General features: G+C 40.0%; 1 protein-coding gene across 5 annotated transcripts in view; it reads right to left on the bottom strand.

Annotated features, from left to right (window-relative positions):
- SULF1 (sulfatase 1) overlaps positions 1-22,718 on the bottom strand; it is a 121,212-nt gene that overhangs the window by 49,018 nt on the left and 49,476 nt on the right. For 3 of the 5 annotated variants that reach the window (XM_049825922.1, XM_049825929.1, XM_049825946.1), the window contains 3 exons: positions 13,651-13,710; positions 13,094-13,328; positions 7,176-7,415 (listed from right to left, as the gene is read on the bottom strand). In XM_049825922.1, the coding sequence (XP_049681879.1) occupies positions 7,176-7,415; positions 13,094-13,265 (412 nt within the window). In that variant the 5' untranslated portion in view covers positions 13,266-13,328; positions 13,651-13,710. Of the gene's footprint in view, positions 1-7,175; positions 7,416-13,093; positions 13,329-13,641; positions 13,711-22,718 lie in introns of those variants that run through there. The other 2 variants (XM_049825937.1, XM_049825954.1) reach the window with 2 other exon arrangements.

The raw sequence follows: 22,718 nt of genomic DNA, 5'->3' as shown, positions 1-22,718 counted from the left end.
ACCATTTACAGGAGTTGCGAAGCACTGTTTATATGACATTTCAGGGCTGACACACAGTGATTCTGTGCTTCTGGGGACAGAGCCCAACAAAACTGCAGCTTCTGGATTATTCCAGTAAATTCCTCCTTGCTTTCTTCCCATTATGCAAGTGATAGATTCAAACCCAAGAAGCTTGATTTTTCCCCTCTGTTGAAAAATTACAGCGGATTAGTGTATCACGTCATTAAAGTGCAGAAAGCCAGCTCAGTACGCCAGCACTACCTAGGAAATGAAATAAGCACTGTCCCAAAAATGCGGTGAGGAAACTGAGGCACCAAGAGGTTAACCTTCAGCTAGACCTAAGTCACGCAGGAAGCCTGTGGCATTGCCAAGAATATTATTCAGATTTCGCAGTTCCCAGTCTTGTAACATAACCGCAGCAGAAAACCTCAGGTTTTCTAGTTTTTCTCCAGCTTTGTGTGTCTTTCCCAGCTGCTGCCAGGTTTACCATTGTAACCAAAAAGAGCATTAAATATTTTATAACTCAGCAGTTGCAAAAGGCATTAGCCTATAACTTGATATAGCAATCGTTAGCCTGGGTGATGTCTTTAACAAAGCCTGTATTATAGGCCAAGCTGGTAGCACTTTCCAGTATTGATGTTGTCTGACACTTCTCATTATAAGACCCTGTTTTCAGTTGCTTATAACTTTCTTATACTTGGACTAAAATTTTCCACACTGGATGTCTGCCTCAGGCTGAATTTTCTGAAACTTCTTAGCCCAAACAGTAGCCATCTTTGAGAACCGCAGTAATGGAAAAGGAATTACATCCAACATCTGAAAAAAATTATGCAAGCTTTCATTGATAGCACGTCCATGCTCTGCACTGAGAGCACAAACTCTGTCAAAGACATGATGGACTCTCTGTCAAGGAGGCATCTTTTATCATCCTGGTCAATATCTGTCCAAAGTTTGCTCAGTTTTGAAAAAAATCCTGCAGTTTGCATGTGCTGGAGATCTGGGCACCTCAGGACTTTATTCCATGTCCACCTGTGAGTAGTGTCAGTAGGTGGGAGAAAGTTGATTGAAATGCAGAGGGCAGGAGGTGACCAGATAAGGACAAGCAGTTTGGGGAATGGCAGGAGATCCAGCAAAGGAGCTGGGGGATAGGGTGGGAGGTAGGGGGGAAGCAGTGGGGGCTTGGGGGCCCAGGACTGGCAAAGTAAACCAAGAAAATGGTCAGTGAGTGCAGAAAGGAGAAAGAAGCTGACTGACAAGGGAAGGGGGGGTGGGAGAAGCAGATTTGCTGATCAGGCTGGGAAAGGAGATCGCTAACGGTAAGCAGTGGGAACAGGACATGTCTGTCAAGGACTGACTGGATCTGGGAGGTTGGGAACAACTTGAGGACAGACGGGCTGGGGAACAAGGCTCAGAGCAGAGGCCGAGGTGAGGTCTTACAGGGCCAGAAAACTGGGATGAGAAAAACTGGAGTGGAGACTTCTTTGCCTAACAGGGTAGGATGAAGGGAGCCAGAAGCAGTTTTGGACAGTGGGGAGGACACAACAATGCCTGAAAGGACTCCTGAGTCTCACTGCCACCCTCCTTTCAGCAGCCATCTGAAAACCTATAGCTGCCAGCCCCAGGCCCCATCTGTGTGATAAAACCCCACTCTGCTTAGTAGCTCAGTAAGAAAGCAGTAGACTTCTGCAGCAGGCATCTGAGACCCCCCTCCTTGCTGATGTGTGGATGCCGGCATCATGCCACTTGATAGAACTGGTTTATGTTTTTAAGTTGAGGAAATTTCATCCTCCAGCAAGTGATATGTTATTATGTAGTTAAAGACTATCATTTGGCCACACGAACAAGAGAGATGAAGTAGTTGCACAGACAATGTTCTATCCAGATTTTCTTAAATGAAGCACTTGAATGTGTAAATTTGCTAAAAATCTTTCAGTGTACAGTTTTCTGTGCAATATTTAATAGCATAGAATTCTGTTTTAAGCATAAGTAGGCAAACATGCTGTGGTTTGATGAGGTCCTGGACAGAAACCAAAAGATGTTTCACTTCACATGATACCATAGAACTAGAAAATCCTGCATGTTATCCTTTTTAGACTTTTCCCTCTTCTACATTTCTCTTTTTGTGGACTATTGAAAGTGCACTTTTATTTATACATTTCCTAGTTTGACTGAAAGTGCAATTTTATTCTGAAAAGTGAGGCATATTTTCAATTATTTAAAATATTTACAAGTTAAATTATGTTTGATGCTCCTCTGCCTCTTTTATACCAATTAAGAAAGAACCTGAATGCTTGGAGTTCTCTCTCTTTCTTTTTTTTCACTTTAGAAATATTTGGAAAACCAGGACTGATTCCCTGCTCACTCATTCCCACCCCTGTAACATATTCTGTCACCCTCTCCGTTTTGAAAGAGTGCATGAGGCAGGATACAAATTAGGTCACTGAAATGATGCGGATTAAAAATAGCGTGTGCTGGCAGTGAATTGTACTGTAAGGCTGTGAACAGGAAACACACTGGCTTTGCCTCCAGAGGAAACATATTGTCTGCCCGCACCTTCAGGAGGCATAGCTTTTGCTCCCTTTAGGAAAGATTAACTTGTCCCTGTGTGTCAGAAGGGAATTGTGCCGAGTTTAAATACTCCTTAGCTTTCAGTTTCTTGTCACCTCAGCATTTCATTAGTTCTTTGGTCACTACACTAAGAAATATACCTGTAAGTGACAGGTGCCAACTGACATGCATCAGAAGCTGATGTGAACTGTTGAACATATTAACCGGATGTCAAGCAAGTGACCGTTTCTGTTCATCACTACACAGCAGTCTGTGACTAATGTCAAAACATGCCAGATAGTGACATCTCGATGTCCAGTCACTTCTTGAATTTTGAGTTTCACAAATGCAAGCATTTAGAAATTAACGTTCAAGTTGCTTAACTTTGCTATGTTATCATTTTTGTCCCACAAAAGGCTGAGAATGCTGTCAGTACACTTGCATGCATGAATCCTGAATGTTATTCTGATTGGTTGATACTTCTGAGCAAGAAATAAAATATTGGGCAATACATCTTCCCAAAGACAATTCTAAAAAATGTAAGGAAGTAATTGCCTAATTTGGTGATCTCTGTTCTTTCAGGTGGGATTCCATAAGGGGAGAGCCTGGTCCTGCGTTTGGCATGATGCTGTGAGGCTGTCAGCAGTTGCTGAGCAAGGGCAGACCCCTGTTCCCTCCTGCATGGTTACGCTGGTTGTGAAGGGCTAAGAGGAGCAAGGATTAGAAGGTAGCGATCCGACAAAGTAACACTAAACAGAGAGGGCTCTGAATGCATACGCATGTTAAGTCAGGGTGAGAATTTTAAACTTAACATTTCTCTTCATATTTGCAAAAGGATGAAACTTCAGCCGGCAAAAATGTAAAATCCTGCAGTATACAAAGTTTGACACACTATTTAACAATAAAATGATTGTTATATTTATGTCTCCTGGATATTGGCTGTGCTGCTGTCATGGCTCTGTCTTCTAAAATACTGAGATAATGCTCAGCTACTGCTCGGTTATTAAGATGTAGCACAATCTTCCTTTCCTACTGGAGGAAGGCAAGGTTGAGGTAGTGCACTCCTGGAGTTTTCCTTTGTGTTTGTGTAAGTGAATGGCAGTGTGAACTGACAACACTCACATCTGAGAGGCAAGACTATGTGTTGTAGGGCTGGGACAGAGCAACAGAAGGTAAAGAGAGTAAGAGACTTCAACAGTACCCCAGGGAGGACTGAAAGAAGAGCAAATAACCAGACAATACTTTGCAAAGCAAAATCTCCATCTCCTACATCTAATAATCTTATGAATAAAATTTCTGAATCTAAATAGCTGAAGGGATGTCTACTGACATTAAAAACTACAAGATAAAAGAAAACTTCTCAAGTTTTTCTCACAATTTCCACAAAATTTGAAAGTGATTACAGAGTCACCCTTTTTCCTCCCCAGTATGAGCAGCTGGAGCCTATGTAATTAAAACAAAAGTCTCATCTCTCTGAAGCTCTCCAGAGTTGCTTTGTTTTCTCTTTCAACCTATTCACTGTGCCTTCCCTGCTATTTCCTACAAATTCTAGCTTAATATTACCAAGTTAGTGGACTTTCAACAATGAGGAAGCTGTGCAGTTGACTCATTGCTGCATTAGCATACAGCTTGTGAGTATGGGAAACCGTAAACATTGAAACATCTTTAATTGTTTTGGGATTTTTTAAAAATTATAATTAGAAGCAAAAGTGATTTTGGTTTGGCAGTGTTGTTTCTGAATATTTTCTGCCCTGCCAGCACCCAGCGCTTTTCCTGCCTATGACTTAGCACTGTCATACAATATTCAAAAAGGGGTGTTTCCATGAAATGCAACATCTCCATGAGGTCACACCTGAGTAGAACAGGAGTAGAAGAGTCAAATAGAAAAAGGAAAGAAAACCCCATTCTGTTCTTTGCCAGGTTTTCCCAGTGGGCTCTAATTATGACCACAGTTTATTAGAGCACATTTCAGACCTCTCTTTAAATGGCCTACTGTGCTTGCATGGAGTTCTCGTGGCTTCAGCAGGACTCCTCTCATAAGAAATCTGCCCACATGTGACCAATTGCAGTATAGAGGGTTTAGTTAAGGCTGCAGCAGGTTTAGACAGCAGATGCTTTATAGATGTTGGAAACTATTTGGAGTGAACAGAAGTAAGGACATTGTACAAACATTCTCTCACCTCTTTATTTCCACTGACTTACATAATAATTTGATCCTGTGCAAAAAGTGAGAGCTAAATCTTCATAATTTCAAACAGACGACCAGGTTGAAGGTATTGCACTTTGTCTCATCTGGACTGGAGCTCTCTGGACCAAGGCCTTATCAGGACTGTCACCAAACTGTGTGAGTCACTCACTTCTTTTTCTCCACTTCAGTTTCCCATTGAGAAGGATATTGATTTCCTCTCAAAACACATAGAAATGCACAGGGTAAATACCCACAGCATCTGCAATATCAGCACAGAGTCACGACTAGTCTATGTGGCATGTAGCCACTCTCTCTCTCTCCAGTTCCCTCTTTTTCACTCCCAATTATCCTTGACTCCCAGGTATTCTTGAGTCATTACAATTTTCCTAAACTTTCTAGCTGTGAAGTGTAGATTATTAGTTGGTTAGTGGACTTTTGATGACTTTTTAATGAGGCAACACTATCCTTAAAAAATGTATTATAAGATCTGGTGTTAATTAAGCTGCCACTTCCAAAAATAATTGTGGGTAATTAGAAGGGAGGCTCATCTTACAAGGAGTAAGTGGATAAATTCTTTGGGACAGACATATTGTTATAAGGTCGGACAATGTACCTTGGTCAGCATCAGAGTTTCATACAAGTATTTTCATTTGTTTCCACTTCCTTTCTCTTCTTCCTGCCCCTTGTTAAACTCACTTACCCTGACAGTTTTAGGACTGATGTTCTCTCTGCCTGCCTTTGGAAAGGGATTTTTTTTCCTTTTCCTTTTCCTTTTCTTTTGACCCCTTTTTCTTTCCATTTAATAGGGCCAAGTCTGCATTTAGCAGACATCTCCACATGCCTTCATAATACAAGGCAGTGTGGAAGATATACCCAAAGCAGAGTGTTTACGCCCAGAAGGGCAGAGAGGGATCATGATAGAGCTATCTAGTTTACACATGAGGCATTTAGTTGTGCAAGTATTAGATTACAAATCAATAAGATGATACTAAATTTTTCAAGAACAGGAAAGCCAAGTACCACATGAGGCAGCCATAGATCAAGCACAAAGGATTTCTGAGACATAAGCCATGAGACAAAGCTTATATTTTAGGGTGAATTCAGCACCTTTTCTAGCAGTGACTGTCAGTTCTCTCCCCTGTTTTTCTCCTCCAAAGCCTTGATGCTGACCCTTACTCAGGTTTAGCAGCGCTGTACTCAGATGGCAACTTCACTGAAACCAGCTTAATAGAGACTGAAGTACTATTCAGCACGTGTCAGAGCCAACACCAGGTCCAAAGAAGTTAAATATTTGTCTGGGTTTGCTTTTTGAACAGGATGCAGAAGCTCTCCAGAACTACAGATACAGAGAAACAGAAGAAAAAAGAGAGAGCTGTCTGTGTAGTGAAGAAAAGATGGCAAACAGGCAGATAAATTTAAGGCATTGGATATAGCAGCATTAAGAGAATTAGGAAAAGCAGACAGCATGGAGACATTTGCCTGCTATATGTTTTGAAAGCAATCTGTTCTTGTGCCTGAGCTGCTGATAGAGACAAATTTCTTTGCTGCCAATTACATTGTAAGGAACGCAGTTGGCACCGAGATCTGTGCCTCATTGGTCCTGTAAAGGGGAGTCTTTGTAGGCGAGCGACGCTTTTGGACAAATTGCACCCTCATGACCTCACACAACTCCTGTACCTTGCGAAGGGGAAGTCAGGCTGGAGCCTAACGTGTCTACAGATTGAATCTTAGGGGATAGGTGATGCAGAAATGAATCAGGTTTTACATCAAGCTGAAGCGCAGACGAGAGGAATAAGAAGAGCTCTTTGTAGACAGGAAAGGGATCTCCTGACTACGGAAAACCACCAGGAATTTACAAGAAAACTATCAAATCTTATTGGTGCACAGCAGAACAATCCTTCTTAAAGGCATGTTTCTATTCCATTTCAGAAAATGCAAATGAAATATTGCCCCATGGCAAAGTTTAAATTATACCATTCACCTTGTTTCACTCCCATGACAGGCACTTCACTCCTGTGAGGTCTTTGGCACCAGTCCCCAGCCTGGCCCTGACATCTTCTTCCATAACTGTTAGCAGCTGTCCACAAGCAGGCCATAATACTGACCATAATCACGGCTGGAACTGCCAGTTCAGTCCCACAATGCCACTAAAATGCACCTCTTTCACACTAGGTGTAACTGACCAACAGTTTATTTCCCACATCCAAACGTGAAAATATGCTGCTCCATTATGAGTGAGTTTCTTTACATGCCATTAGCTGCGGATCTGGACCAGCAGTCAGTACTACCCTCCCTCTCCATAACACTACACCTAACGTCTCCTCTGTAATTCCAATTTGGGACAATAGTTGCTTCATTTTAGGCAGTGATTTGAGACCCATTGCTGAAATATTGGTCATTTTCACTTCAAACAAAGAACTGCTGTTGATTTGTCTCTTACCTGTTCTATACCCAGTGTTATTGAGATACACAGCGAAGGTACGTGGCTCATGAGTAGCCTGCCATGAGGGAGAAGAACAGTTTTCGTTGTTGGTGTATATGTTGTGGTTGTGCACATACTTCCCAGTCAGCATGGAGGAACGCGATGGGCAGCACATTGGGGTGGTTACAAATGCATTGATAAAAGAAGCCCCTCCATTCTCCATAATCCTTCTGGTTTTATTCATCACTTGTAAGGATCCTGCAATAAGAGGTACTGATCGTCACTGTGCAGCAAATAGTGAGAATATACTGGCTGCTACTATGCCATTAAAAGTAAAGTATCAGTGATTAGCTTGCCTTTGGACATCAGCCTGTACTACTCCATAGTTCAGGTAATTTTAGGAGAAAAGATAAGGTTTTTATTGTATCACCAAAAATATTATTCAGGATTCCGGAAATACATTTTTCTCAGGCTTCAAAACAAAATTAAAACACAGACTAATCTAGAAATACAATGTTAAAGCTTTAGAGCTGTGTAAAATTTATAGATCAATAGTTCTTCAAACACTGCTGTAGGAAAACAGTATGTTACACAGAATACATAATTGGCAAATGTGCCAGTAAAATATGTAAAATTCTGAGATTACCAATAATCTGTGACAATTCTTTCCATTTTATCAGATAATCAGAGACAGAATGAGAGACAGGAATAAGGTAAGGGAGGGAGGGAGAGATAGAGGAGAATAGAGAGGCAATTCAGTAACAATTTTTCTAGAGGAAAGTTTCTCTGGACACAGGATCAGCATGTCTGGCTCCCATACTGAAGCACTATGCTCAAAATCAGCTTTTGGGGATGAATCTGCATGCAAAAAATACTGGCAAAATTCAGCACCTTTCTCAAGAAACTGTACTGATCCAGTTTAAAGAACAAAGACATTTTTTGCATCCTTCAAAACATCTTTATGAACAACAAGGTGAGGCAGACAGGCCTTGCAGATTTCAGACTGCAGAAAGACCGAGCAGCTCCTGATAGGGTCTGTCAGTATTTGCTGACAGCTGTCAAACTTTGCTCTTTCTGTTATCCAACAGAGCAGGGATTGAAGGGTGAGGGTGAACGGCGGATATGGCACTATGTGTCCAGGAAGCAAGTTTGTGAATTGTAATACACAATTTTGGTGGCAAAGAAGAGGTTTCTGGAATTCTACTTTGGTTTTTTTTTTCCCTTTGTTTTTACAATTAATTCCACACAGTTGACAGCAATGGGCTTAAATTTAAATTCATAGATTCCACTGATGCAATAAGAGTTTTTCTTGGTGGTTTTGTTTGGGTCACTTGAAAAACAAATAAAAAAAAATAATTTTTTTAAACATGAAAGACATGTCTGTAAAACCTCAAAACTGCCAAGGAGGCTCAACTTTAGGTGTAAGCAGTAAAATCTTACAATTTATTTTACTAGTTAAAATTAAGCATGCTCTGTTTTGTTTTGGGGCTAAAGAGTCAGTGCTGACTATGAAACTTTTTGCATCAAAATTGTCTGATTAAAAAAAGGAAGAGGCATTTAGCTCTTCAACGTTTCCTGGGGCAGTGCCAATGTCTGTGTCTTCAATGATACTTTTAATACCCTGCATATAAGTCTCCATCATTTTGGACCCTTCCTCTTTCACAGCCTCTCTTTTCTAAATGCAGAACATCTGCATTCGTGCTTTCCTGAACTCAATACAGAAAAAACCTGTGAGTTTAGAGATACAGAGAAGTAGGAGAGTAACTGAGAGGTCCGTGAACACAAAAGGTCTCCATTTGTATGAGTGGGAGCATTTCACTGAGTTGTTAAGTAAAAGTCAAATGAGAGATCATCCTCGCTCTACATGTCTTTATCTCGGACCCCAGGCTGGCTTTTTCTTTTTAGTTCTTGTTTTGTTTTGGTTTGGTTTTGCCATAACTCTCCTGGTTTTGAAATGTCACAGTTTAATGCCGAGAGCTCAGCTGTAAGGTGCTTTGAGGTCCTCAGATGGAAAGTGCACTGTTCAGGTACGCTAATGCACAGTAACAGCAGCAGAGCTGATGTGCACTTTCATGCCTCTATGCATTATAAATGAGTAGCTGTTAGAGCGCTTCCTCATTCCTCTGCTTGGTCAGCCCTCTGCTCTTGCAAACCTGCTGTTTATGAGTAAGTTTTTCCTCCAGGTATGCACTTACTGACACTGATAATAGATTTAGCCCCTCTGGAAATTCTGGAATAGGCACTTCAAAGCAGGTGAGACTTCCGCATTTGGAAAACAAAACATGAGTAGGAGATAAAACTTGCTGATATAAATTATAATTCTTTGCTCTCTGTAGGTCTCCTCACAGCTTGTGCTCTTTACCATCTGGCCCACAGTCTTCAGGGCACACATACTCAGGCACTGTTTGACAGCAGGACACTCACGCTCTACATGACCGATTGGGGAGAACCTGAGGGGAACCAGATAACTGGGAACAACCACTTCGCACAATAAGTTAGCAAGTTTTGTCAGGCAAGAAATTCAGTGTCACTTCTCAGTCTATTCTCATGTATCAAGAAATATGTTTGGTAACCAAGGTTTCACAACAAGTTTTAAAGTTGCTATGGACTTTCATCCAGGTGTATCACAGGTGGGCATCTCCACAAAGGAACAGCTAGAGCCACCTTGTCTTTATATGGGTTGTATGCAAAGCCCCAGGAAGGGGATGGACTTTGTCAGATCTCAGCACATATCCCTATTTTTTCAGCTTATGTTTTTTAGTACTTTAGTTCTAGTGAAGATGGAAAGCAACCCAGGCAAATTATGCCTGATGTGATACTTCACCCAATGCTGTACTCAGTGGATGGTTTATATGGATTTCACTGGGTTGTGCATTAGGCTGTAAACAAGGGTACAGAAAAAAGTGATTGTCTCTAATTGAATTTTTCCCTCTTCTTCTTCTTTTTTTTTTTTTTTTTTTTTAACCTTTTCCCACTTCTCTGACATCTCAAAGGCCTCTGGGTTAGAAACACTGGACCTACCAATGTATGCATTAGTTTTGACTCCTTTCTGGCATTATGTAAGGTATTATTTACAGTGAGGATTACAAGAGTGATTGGGAGGGTCATGGTTTGAGGTACTGATGTGTGCAAGTGATAGAGAATCTGAAGGACAGGGGAAGAGACTAAAGAGCGAGAAAAAGTTGGAAATACCCGTACACATGCCTGATCAGAGTACAGACCTGACCCCAGTGGGAGCTGGGGCCACTGCCCTGAAGAGCAGCAGTATGTTGTCTCCAGGGGGACAGTAGTTCTGGGCAGTTCTGGGTTCTGGGAGCTGGTGCTTTGTCTTGAGCAAGATGCCCATTTGCCTCAGTGTTGGGCAGTTATTTTTCTACCCTCAAGATCCTGGTGGGGGAAAGAAAGTGCACAGAAGCACAATTTAACCAGTCATTTCCCAGCTTCTGGGCCCAAGTGTTTGCTGAGTTTCTTCAAGTACTGTGGGCCAGGCTGCTTCACACCGCTTAAGTTGCCATCCACCAGCTGACCTGTAATAACCTTCCTCTGTGACACATTCCTCCCAGCATAGATAGGAACTGACTGGAGTTGTGGAGCAATTTGTGGGTTTTATCTGATAAGCTGAATGAGACAGCAGCCTTGCTGAACTTTTTTGCATTCAGAATGCAAGACTCAGGGGGATAGTGCAGATCGATAGGAAGATGCACATAGTCCTATGCTTTGAGCACTAACTAAATGCAAGCTCCCTGCATCTTGCAAATTTTACTTTGGATAACTCCCTTGTATATCATTTGCACTCAGGCAGCTTAATATTTTGGTTCAATGTGCATACATGCTCTGGAGACAAATCCTCCCTGATTGAAGTCTATAACATACCCTATATGCTTTTATGTTAAATCATTCATTTAGAACAGCTTTTAGAAATGTTCATGCTGGGAATACGATAGCAAATAATCCATATTGAGAGACTTCCAGTCTTGTGATTTTTTGGATACCACTGCCTAAGTTTTACTCTGTTTGTGGCAGAAAGTGTTACTTCCCATTGACCTTTGGGAAACTTCAGATTTTTCTTAGGAATCACTGAAGGGTGAGGGGATAATTCACACATGGAAAACAGTATGGCTTTACTTTTCAAATAAGCAGAATGATTTATTAGCCGAAGTGTGAATAATGCAGTACAGTAAGTCTTGGGGCTGAATCCTGTTTCCTGTGAAATGATCTATGAAAAGGTGAAACCTGTGTCTTTATTCAAGGCAGTGGGAATGCATACACATCCAGGCTATTGCTCAGCTGCCTGCTAATAGGAGCCAGAGTGCCCTGTGAACATCCAGAGCAGCTTTCAAAGAGAGGAGCTCCACAATATGAACAAAGTGGCTTGCCACGTCCTTCCTCCTCTTTCACCATTTGCATAGCCTCTTGCAAGAGGCTGCTGAAGACAGCGAGAAGGTAACGTTGTTCAGAGACATGTGTGTCTGCTGACCTACCTTCCCCAGTGCCCTGGAGAAAGTAGGCTCTTTTGGACCACAAAAAGGAAGACATGACTTGACCCTTTTAATGAAATTTTCAGAACAACTCTATCAAGAAGAAATGCATTCCTATTGTAATAGCTGTATTTTAGGCCAAAAATGGAGCCGGGAACAGCCATTCATTATGCAGCATGGCTAAACAGAGCAGACATTTGAAAGAGTGAGAAATAAAAAAAGATAAGATATGCTCAGATCTAAAGGCCTGGTCTTGGAGCTATGCTGCATAAAAGCATTAACTCTCAGTCACAAAATGTAGTTTATTAATTATGTTCTCACTGCCCTGAAGGACTGTGTAAATTATTATTGCATCATGACAAAAACGAAAATGCTAGCAACTAAAGAATAGCTTTTAGATCTAAACCACTTTTTGTCTACAACTTTCTGGCTGAAATTATGTGATTTTAGAACAAATGAACTATTTTGTTACAAGTTTTCTGCAATGAAGCATTTTGATTTTTCAATGTCATATGGCACTTTGTTTAGAAATTCACTATACTTTTATTAAAAATATGTCTTTCATTAAAAAACACTAAGAAAGATTTCATTTCAAATTGATTTGCCAATTTTTCACCTTTTTGATCTTGCCTCCCACCCCCAAAACTAAAATATTTGCTTGGGGGTAACCTAAAATGATCCTCTTTCTCTCCTTCATTTTTCACTTTGGGCAGTGAACCAAAAAATCAGTTATATGCATAACTACTATTAATATCTTTCTAACTTACTTAATGGAAAACATTCAAAGGCCTCCTGGAACATCATCCAAGTGTTTTAACTTTTTCCACCCTAAGAAAAATATGTGAAAATCACTTCTGGCTGGTATGTCCAGGTTGTGCTCAGATATTTAGTATACTTGTGAAAGCAAAACTATCCTATTTTTATACATACAGCATAGTTTTAAAGCAGATGGATTTTAAAAACTTTAATAATTCACAGAAATATTAAGCTTATGTCCTGAAACCAGACCAGTTTGTATGTGTGCATAAACATGTCAGATGACATATATGCATGTGACAAATATGCAGAGAGTATAGACACTCACCTATACAGCATTGAGGGAAAGGTTAGCCTCATAAGGCTCAAATTTTTAAATGCTACAGAAAGTCACAAAGTGAAAAAGGGCTTCTGATGCAAATTTTTTACCTGTATGTCCTTGCATGTATTATTAAATCCTTCTATGCTGGTGATTAAAGCCTTCCATGGCAGATTTTGATAAGCATACATTTCCTAAAGTCTGTAATTAAATGTGATGAATGCTATTAAATAATATTTGTTAACTCATTTTCCAAACTTGTCCCACATTCCGATATTGTTCCAGGATGAGTACCTTCCCTGAATTTAAAGTACTTTCTGCTTGGCAGAAATTACTGAAAGACATGTGAGGAAAAGAAGTAGCAAATAACAATTATTTCTCACCTAGCTCCACATCTTGATCATCTGTGAGTACAAGGATGATATTTGGTCTGATATTTTTTCGCTCCTGCTGCACACGTCCTCTGAACCTCGGGGACTTGACAGTGGAACAGTGACTTGTTAGCAGTTCAGTACTGAGCACTGCCAAGATGAGTGCAAACCAAGAAGACTTCATAGTAGTTCCAGTATTTCAATTAAAAGACTGATCCAGAAGTGCCTGAGCTCTAGTTTTCAAGACCTGTAAGGAGGAAAATAAATTCTGTTCAAGCAATAAATAAACTTCCAGTCACACAGTGAAAGGATAACACTTAGGGAAGTCAAGCCTGACACATACCATTTAACATGATTATAAGCCATATTGTTGAATAAGAGCTTTATTCTGTCATTTTCTAAAAATAAGCTCGGTCATTCTGCAACTACGCTTTCTCAAATAATTTTTGCTTGAAGTCATGCCACTGCCTGCATTTTGTAAAGGCATGACTTCTGGTATACTCCTCACAGTGCTCCTTCTCCTACCCCCCACACTTCTTTTTATGTAGCTTGTTCCTTACATTCAGTACCTGGGCACAGTAAAAAATTGCCAGGATGCAGACGTGTTCAGAACATCTGTAGGAGGAGCCCTGTAAGAAGGAGAAAGCAGAAGGCTTGTCAGTCAAAGACCTCAGTACTGTGGCTGTGCTTCAAAGTCTCCAGAACTGTTCGTTACAGCTTCGTTCTCTGTCCTGAAAGAAAAGAGGAAAAAAATTTGCATTCCCCCCAGCTCCCCTACTTAATTTAATACCATACCTACACAGCAGTTAAATGGCACCTTGGCTGCTAGAGATAAAGGACCTATATCTCACATCATCAAACGCAGGTGCTTTTCCAATATTTATAGTCAGTCTGAGATTCTGAGAACAAGAGTTAATTCCAGCTTATGGCACCTGGCATGCGATAAAGCTATTTTAGGTTAACTCACCTGCATGAGCAACTAAACCCTTACAAAACAGAGGGGAGAGCATGGCTGTCATTTGCAGTCTGCATTGGATCACTACGTGAAAAGTCATCTTCCCACTGACAAGAAAGCTCATATTAAGTGACAGTCCAGATGATCTTACCCAGCATTGTGAAAGAGCATAACTGTCCCTCAATCAATCAATGACGGACCTGAGTGCCTCATCCATAATGCACAGTACCTCTGGCACAGCCTTGTCCTTGATACTCCGCTTCCAGGCTCGGCTCAGTATGTTATCAGAACCCCCTCTCCGTGCCTGTCACTCAAACAGCCTTGCTTTTGTAAGACCTGATGCAAGCACAGAGGCTTGGCTTTGCTGCAGCAGATTTAAACCTGTGACTGAAAGTGACTGATTGGCCCAGGGAGGAATGGGTAGCCACTTACACTTTAACATTTTTGGCATTACTGACTGAAGCTCTGCAAACCCGTCCTGTTACACAAGGGAAGGGAGGGGATATCTGGGGGCAAAAAGGAAAGGGGTGGGAAAGAAACCACAGAGTCATGCCTGCTCCCTCCAGGGTATTGACCTGCCACATACTTTCCTTCTGGTTTTATTTTGGGACTATGGATAAAGCATGGTGACATTGGTCAATAAAAAATCCCCAGAAAACCACCCAAGCCCAAGAACATTCAAGAGGTCTGCCCGAGGGGAAGGCTGCATGGGAACAGGGGTGCACATTATATAATTAGATTGGAGCATAATTCACGAGGAGATCTGTGCACCCACACCTGAGACTTCATATTCAGACATGCAACATGAACTACAAACAGATTAATAAGCAGAAATATTTAATGAGAGCAACACAGAAGACAAAAAGGGCCCCATCACTCACCTAAAATTGTGCTAATAGGAAGGTGCTCTAAATTTCAGGGGAAGAAGCCACAGGAGAGGGAGGGGATGGGACTTGGTGCTGGACTGCTAGAAAAAGGATCGTGTTCTTGTTTTCACATACACCTTTTATTTTAAGCTTCGCAAGCTAAACAGTTTCATGCTCCTCACTCTGGCAGGCTGTAATTACACCAGAAGAGTGTGAACGTCTTTAAAAGGAAAATCCAAGTGTCTGTTGCAGAGAAATCTTGTCTTTCATTGTCTCTGCAGCAACAAACCGTCCAGCCTCCAAGTGACATTAGAGCACTGCAAAGCCAATACAAGGGATCAGCATTTAATGTTAAACACCATTTTGGTGATTGCACAACATTCAGGTAAGTAGACTGGAAGTCTGTAATTAGTCTGGACTGACTTTTAAAAATAGTTCAATTTCCTTGTATTTGTTGTAAGTCACATAAAAGCTGACAAAAGCCCCAGAGACCAGGGTTACCGGAGAAGTCAGCCTTCTTCTGACAGACACCAGACACCACATGCTCTTGGTGCAAAAGCAGAAATACAATTTCTCTAAATGTCTGATCTTTAAATAGCAAAACTTTGACTCACCTCACAGAGCACAAAGGCTACATGAAGTGAGACTCAATGTTTAGTTTCTTACCTCAGTCGTACTGTACAGCAAACTTTTTCAGACAATGTTGACCCAGAAAGTGCAGTCATCCTGACTGCACTGAGCAAACATTGGCACCAACATGTTTGAATAATCCCTCACAGTATGAAACTACAAGTTCCTGACAATTACACCTCAGTGCTAATAAAATTTACACTAATCCAAATGAACATTAACAAGTATTCTTCGTTTCACCCTCTTTGGGCTACACTAGTTAGTTTTAAAAAATCCTTTTGCTTTAGCAAGTTAGAGCCACCTTGGGCAAGTCTTTTCTAGGAAAAAGAGCATGAAGGGTTTCTTTTCCAACTCTGATTTTTTCCCCTTGATGGATAAAGGAAAATATCAGGACTGATCTACACATATAAAATTAATTACCCAAGTTTCATTGAATGCTTCTTGCACAAGAGCACAGTAATGCCACCTTTTGTTGCTCATAACTATTTCAATTTTGCATACAACATATCTTTATTAAAAGGTGATCTTTGACAACTTGTCCTTTTACAGCCTGTTTCCCACTCTTAGAAGGAAAAGAAGTAAAGAAAACTGTCAAAATACAGGCTTGATAGGGAAGACAAGGCTGCAAGGTTTGCATTGGATACTGGCTGGTAGTCTACAAGTGCGCCTACAGACACTGTAATTTGTCTTGAGAAATAGACAAAGACAGGAGAAATTCTAAAAGGGTTCTTTTCAAATTCACATGGGGAAGTAAACTTAAAATCTTTTGTGCAGTGTTCAGAAATTAAGATGGTAGTATAAAATGCTGTTCTCTAGCCAAGTAAACAAGTGCTCAGCATAACTTCTGTATATGCTGTTTGGAAAATTTAAAGGATATTTTTCCTAGAGAACTTACCTATGACAACTGAAATCTAGTCAGTAAATAAATGAAACCAGAGAAATCCAAAGAAACTCTTTTTCCTCATCTGGATGTAAGTTTTCCTTTTGGTGATTCTTTTTTCTTTTTTTTCCTCAGGAGCACAAATTCATAGTTTGTATTCACCATTCATGGGATAAAATCTGAAAACTTGGATCTTTAGTTGGTTCTATGCTGCTAGTATTATAACAGGCAGTTCAAGGACTTGTTGGCATGGAGAGTTAATTACCCATGAAACTTGAACTAAATTGGCAGGGCACTGCGAAGAAGGGCTACAGTGCCACTTGGTGTGATGTGGCATAAAAACTAGGAGGACTTTATTTCTAGTTCTCTTAAGCGAATATCTTTCAGTGACCAGAAAGAAAAGCAAAACATAGAATAGTATCCTTTGAAACTATTCATAGATTTTATACTCATTTTGGCCAAGAAGTGTTTAAGATTTTTCAGTGCATTGGCTGAAAGTGCTTAGTTTGGAACACAACAAAAGACACCCAGTTTTCAAAAAATAACATTTTCCCTTTGAGACTCCACTTTGTTTTCATGTCCACATTTTTTACTATGTTCATTTAAAGAGCCATTTTGTGTTTGGCCAATAAAAATCTGTCCAGAATCATAGACTTTGTTTATGAAACAGAGCACTGAGTATCCATAAGTATACTCCATTATAAGCTTTAAAGATGTGTGGACTTCTTCATATTTAATACTCTACAAATGTGGCTTCAACATATTCTTGCATAGGGAATCTGGCTTACATGAACAGGTTTCTTTCTTGTTTGTAAATCTGAAATCAAATGTGGGAATAATGAGTAAGGATACTGGACATATGTACGTCTCCAATACCATGGGCTATGCGTTGCCCCACATCAGTAATTCATGACCAAGTGATAACAAAGGGGAGACAACTTTGTCTTCTCTGCACCAAAGTGCTGGTGTTTTCTTTCTACCCTGAGCAGTGAGGACAGCACATCATCCAAAGTCATAGGTTAAGGCCTGCTGTTCTAGTGGCCTTTCCTTAGAAACAAAAATGGATCAACTCTGGCCAAGAAAAGAAACAGCGGTAATAGTAATAATACTAGTAATACTGTGGACTGTGATTGTGGGGATTGAGAACCAGAATTCAGGTTTCTGTTCCCCTGATATTAGCAATAAATGTGCCCAGTGAATTGAGAATGTAAGGTACTGCAGGGATCCTAAATCAAGAATCTCCTAATGCGGTAGCAATTTTCTGGTTAAGTGTTTTGTTCCTCATTACTATCCAGTATCCTACTGATTATTTCTCTGTACTTAGATTTCCCTGCCTCCAAAAACTGACATTAAGATATAGTCCACAAATGAACATTTTGCTACTTAGGACATTTTTGAGATTTGCTGACAAGTGCTAGGAACTTGCACAAAAATATATCAAAAGCATGGAAAAGAAGCAGAAGGCCTTGTCATTGCAAGTGATAAGTTGCCTCATTTCCTTTATGCAAAAGATCGTCTTGGATAATTTCTACTCACAGGTTTCTCTGATAAAGAAATGGATAAAACCTCTCAAACAAACAAAATCTCAGCTATCAATCACCACAAGAAAATGAGCTTTCTTTCCTCACCCCAAGCAGAAGAGCATTACCTTCCTATGTATTTTACTTATGACCTGCTGACTTGACAATTTTAGCTTTGATGAGTGTTTTTTACAGGAACATGACCCGAGTGTTCTTTGTTTCCTTAAAATCAGACTCTCCATAAGAAAAGTAGAAAGGCAAAGGACAACAAGAAGAATTCTCTTCATTCATAAAAAGCAGAGCAGGGATTTGCTATTGACAGTATTTTGTAATTTCCAATATGACCTTGGAAGCTGGTCACATTGGTGGGCACCTGGTCAGCGGCATTTCAAAAACCTGCCAGTCTGCCTGTAGTGCCAGAAATAGCTGTCATTGACATCATGTTAACTGGAGGTGGCTTCACTCACCAGTGCCCCTGCAAAGGTCAGATTCAGTGGTTTACGCCTACCATTTTCAGTTCTTTGCTTTAAAGTGCAACGTGTGCATCTAGCAATGCTGCTGTACTCAAGGATATTTTGCATACATGGAAACTCCAAGGTGAAAGGGAGTGAAAGGGGTTTTCTCAGCAACACACTTACAGTCTCTGTGAATGTTTGATGTTTATGTCAAAGGGTGGATAGACCTCTTAAAGTGTCACATAGTCTATGCTATGAATCGTAACAGGTGTGTGGTTAGACACGCAACAAAATTAGTAATTTCATGAGATTAGTAATTTCATGAAGATTGTGCAGATAGATTGAAATTACATAATAAAAGGTCAGGGAGGCGAGATGTTCATCTGTACCAAAGCAACCTAGCGGTTTAGAAGACTTAAATCTCTCCTTAAATCATATTGCCTTGATGACTAGAGGGTTGTAACATGCTACAACAACAACAACAACAACTCTCAATTTCACTCATACAGTGAAGCACTTAAGTGGAAAAAGCAGTTGACAGATGACTGTTTTAAGTCTAGTAAAGGTAATGCTCTTCTTGCGTCTTACACTGCTATCTTGTATTTAAAAGACACACACTGTGATCTCAGGGTACCAGGCATGACCGCGTAAATGTGCAGGTCAGTTTCCTGTGAGAATATCGAGCCTGCAGCCTTGGGAAACACATTTACAGTACGGCAGAAGTCAGGAAAAAGCAAGACCTACCATCTCTTCTTAAGGGTTAATCCCCTAATCTTAGTTGCAAAGTATAGGATTTACAGTGAACACAAAGAATGTACTTCCTATCTGGGTCTAATCTCATCATTACCTATTGGATTTCCAACACACTTTACTAATCAATCAGTTAACTGCTCACCTTCTAAATGTAATCTCTGTATTATAATGATGTATCATCAGTGCCTCAGGCTAGATTAATTTAAAGTAACTATAATTTAAAGTAATTGCAGGCAGGGAGAATCATAACCTTATATTATGTTTTTACATTGTAATTTTGCAAACGGTTACGGGCAGGAAAAGAAAAAGCCTGCAGTGACTTGAAAGTATAATGCACACTTGCTAACCCATTTTTATAACTTTGTACAGGTTAAAGGATATTCTTAGTAGGTAAAACTTTCCAACACTTCATATGTCAGAGTAAAACAACAAACTCCAATAACATTTTAAAAATACATAACTGTAGAAGAAATGATCTGTCTCTGAGAAAAGGAAAAAATGTCTTTTTTATTTTAATGCCATTAATATAGTTGAATAAAACATTAAAGAAAATTTAAAATAATATTTTCATATTAACTTCAAATCTGTGAAAGTTTTAAAAGAAAATTCACTCATATTTTTCAGTAAGAAGAGTGCCTGCTGCTAAGTTACAAACTTCTAATAATATACAGTTACTTAAATTTTTTTCTCACCATCTGATTTACTTTGTTTTAGAATTTCATATTTCAACACAGCCAAGAAGTGCACTTGTCATACAAAAGAGCCTGGTATAATTGAGCCAGATGACGTGCCCCACAAGTAAAATCAGCCATTCATGAAAGCTGGTCACCAGAGGCCATTTCAAACAATGCACATTTCGAAGTAATCTAAAGTAATCCCTTTTCTCTGCTGATTTGGTTTCCAGGCAGTCTTAAGCACATGTGTGCAGCAAACAGGAGGCTTATTAAAACCTGATGTTATATTGGAAGTTATAATGCCATTGCCTTTTGATTGAATTCCATGTCTGTTAGTCTTCAAAGAGAAGGAAAAAAATCAATTAAATTTATATGCTTATTAAACATGAGTGTCATGATACGTGCAGTTTATTAGCACTTGCTAAATAATTAAGACTGAGAAAGATAATTAGATGTGCACTAGGCTCCAAACAGGTTTCTGATATCAGATTTTTTTTATCTTTAAAGAAAGTGGCTTTCTAGCTACCAGAAAATATAATTGCTAAAAGACTCCAAGTATTTTTCAAATATAAAGAGTAAACTCTGTGTATGAAGGAATTTCAGGTAATTTTAGAATTCCATTTTAAACCCATATATCTTTGCTATAACCCTGCTCACTTCAGCAGTGTGGGGCATTATGAAAACATATCATACAACAACACACTGCCAGTTCAGTGATCCAGTACGTAGTCTTGAGTTGGGAGATCATATCACAGAGGTGAACAACAGTGACAGAGTTTGCACATTTCTTAAAGTTCCTATTTAAGTCCATTGGCTTTAGAAACTGCAAGGGCATAGCTTTTCACATCTCATTTAGATAGAGAAGTCTTTCAATTTAAAAAGCTTCCTTCTAGATATGTTTACTTCCCCTCAAAGATCTGCAGCTCTCTTTGAAAGAGGGGGTTTTGTTTTTTTTTGATTTGGGAAACAGTTTGTTTTCCTAAATAAATGGACATGATTAACATGAATATGAATATGAATATCTAAGGATCTACACATACAGGAGAAGACAGAGAACATGCCCATTTCCTCATGGTAACTACACACCTCCATTATCACAGGGAGAGGTTAAGGTAGGTTGATGCCGTCATGTGGGTGGGTGGTCTTGGGTGGAAGCTGAGCCTAATGCACGGCTGCTCTGGCCACTCTCCTTGCTGAACTGCCCAGGGGAAGTGGCAGGACCGCATGAGGATGAGAGAAGTCTATGTAAGGACTGAAGCATGAGGAATTGGCAGTATGAAGGTATATAAGTGTATGTATGTAAACAGATAGAGCACCTGTACTCCTAGGAGAGGATCTCAGATGTACGTTTAGCTATAGCACAGAAGGATTGACTACTCAGAAACACCACGGCAATTCAGATAGGTGCCAGCCCCTGGCTAACCAGGAGAGTTGGCAGTTCCTGTAAGTGCTTTTGAAAAACTTACTCTATTATACTACAGTGCAGAAAGCGAACTTCAGAAAGTGAACTTATTCATAGCATCAGTACTTTGTGTGCTTACACACCCAGTGAGTGTGTTTCTGTGCACGTAGATTCAATACAGACTGCATATGGTGTCTGTTGACTTTTGCTTCCAGGTCTTCTGGAGATCAAACCTAATAATTTTTTTTTTTTTTTGAGTAGTCTCATTATATTCAAAAGAGTTTTACTCTCAATACATTCAAACTGAATTTAATAGGACTACTAAAATAGATTAAATAGATCAGGTCCTGAGTACCATTTTTTAAGCGAGATCTTCCTTACTAGGTTGCTTCTCTTTGTCAAGCAGCTTTTCCAGTCCTGGCACAGCATAAATTTCACCTTCCCTGATATACATGTAAAAGCTCCTTGACAGACAAAGAAATGTGTTTTTAAATAAGTTCCTCCCTGACAAACCTGTACTATAGAGAAACCAGCCTACTAATAATAGTAAACAGACAGTCAGACCAAACAAAACAATCTGTTACAAAAAACAGATGCTTCATATCCTTTTCCATAAAGACTAGCCATCAAGGAAGTTGCACTGACTTGAGGCACTGCCGAGAAGCACATCACCCCTACTATCTATCTTACTTTTAATTGCCTTTGTAATCAGGAGGCCCCTGGTGTTCCCCAAGCTGCATTACCTGGGGGGACACAAAGTACAGCTCCAGCCCAGGAACACAGGGGACTTGTGTCTGCTATCACAATAATCTTTCCAGTCCCCTCACCTCTTGTCACCTTGCTGGCCCACAGTCCCCATTCAAGCACACACCTGAGAACACTTAAGGGGGGAATTGCCGGGGTGACCTGTGGCTAACCCACCATGGGGAAACTCAGAAAGTCATCTCCACATGGCCATGTCCTACCAGGTGAAAAAAGTTTTGCACAGGAATGGCAGCAAATATGAGCAAGGAATAAAACTGATGGATTTTACTGCCAAATCAGGTGTCCAAGTCCTTACTTGGACCCTGATACATGTGTTCAGCTGTGCAAAACAAATATGTCTGCTGGATTGAACAGGATTGCTCAACTCCTTAAAACATCCTCCTGCAGGCTTTTCAATATATCCCTAGTGCAAGGATGCTTTAAGGTCTTTGCTGAATATTTCAAAAAAAGCTAACCATCAGTGGCACATGAGGAAAGACCAAAATGTACAAAGCATCTGCATACTGAATTTCATCTGAACATTAGTATTCCTATCAAAAAAGCCTGAAATTAGAGTCACATTTGCCTGTTCAAGGACAGAATATACCATATTCAGCTTATATGTCTGAGCAATACCAATTGTCTCAGCCTGAATTCTGGAAATCTGTTCTCAAAGAGCTGTTTGAAAATAATCTTCAGTCTGAGATCTAAGAGACTCAAGAATGACTTGTTGAAATTATTCTGTGAATAACTTTATC

The sequence above is a fragment of the Accipiter gentilis genome, chromosome 2 (genome assembly GCF_929443795.1).
Source record: "Accipiter gentilis chromosome 2, bAccGen1.1, whole genome shotgun sequence".
In the NCBI taxonomy this organism is placed as follows: Eukaryota; Metazoa; Chordata; class Aves; order Accipitriformes; family Accipitridae; genus Astur; species Astur gentilis.
Note: the sequence above shows the minus strand (reverse complement) of the source record. Positions and strands in the feature narration are given on the sequence as shown.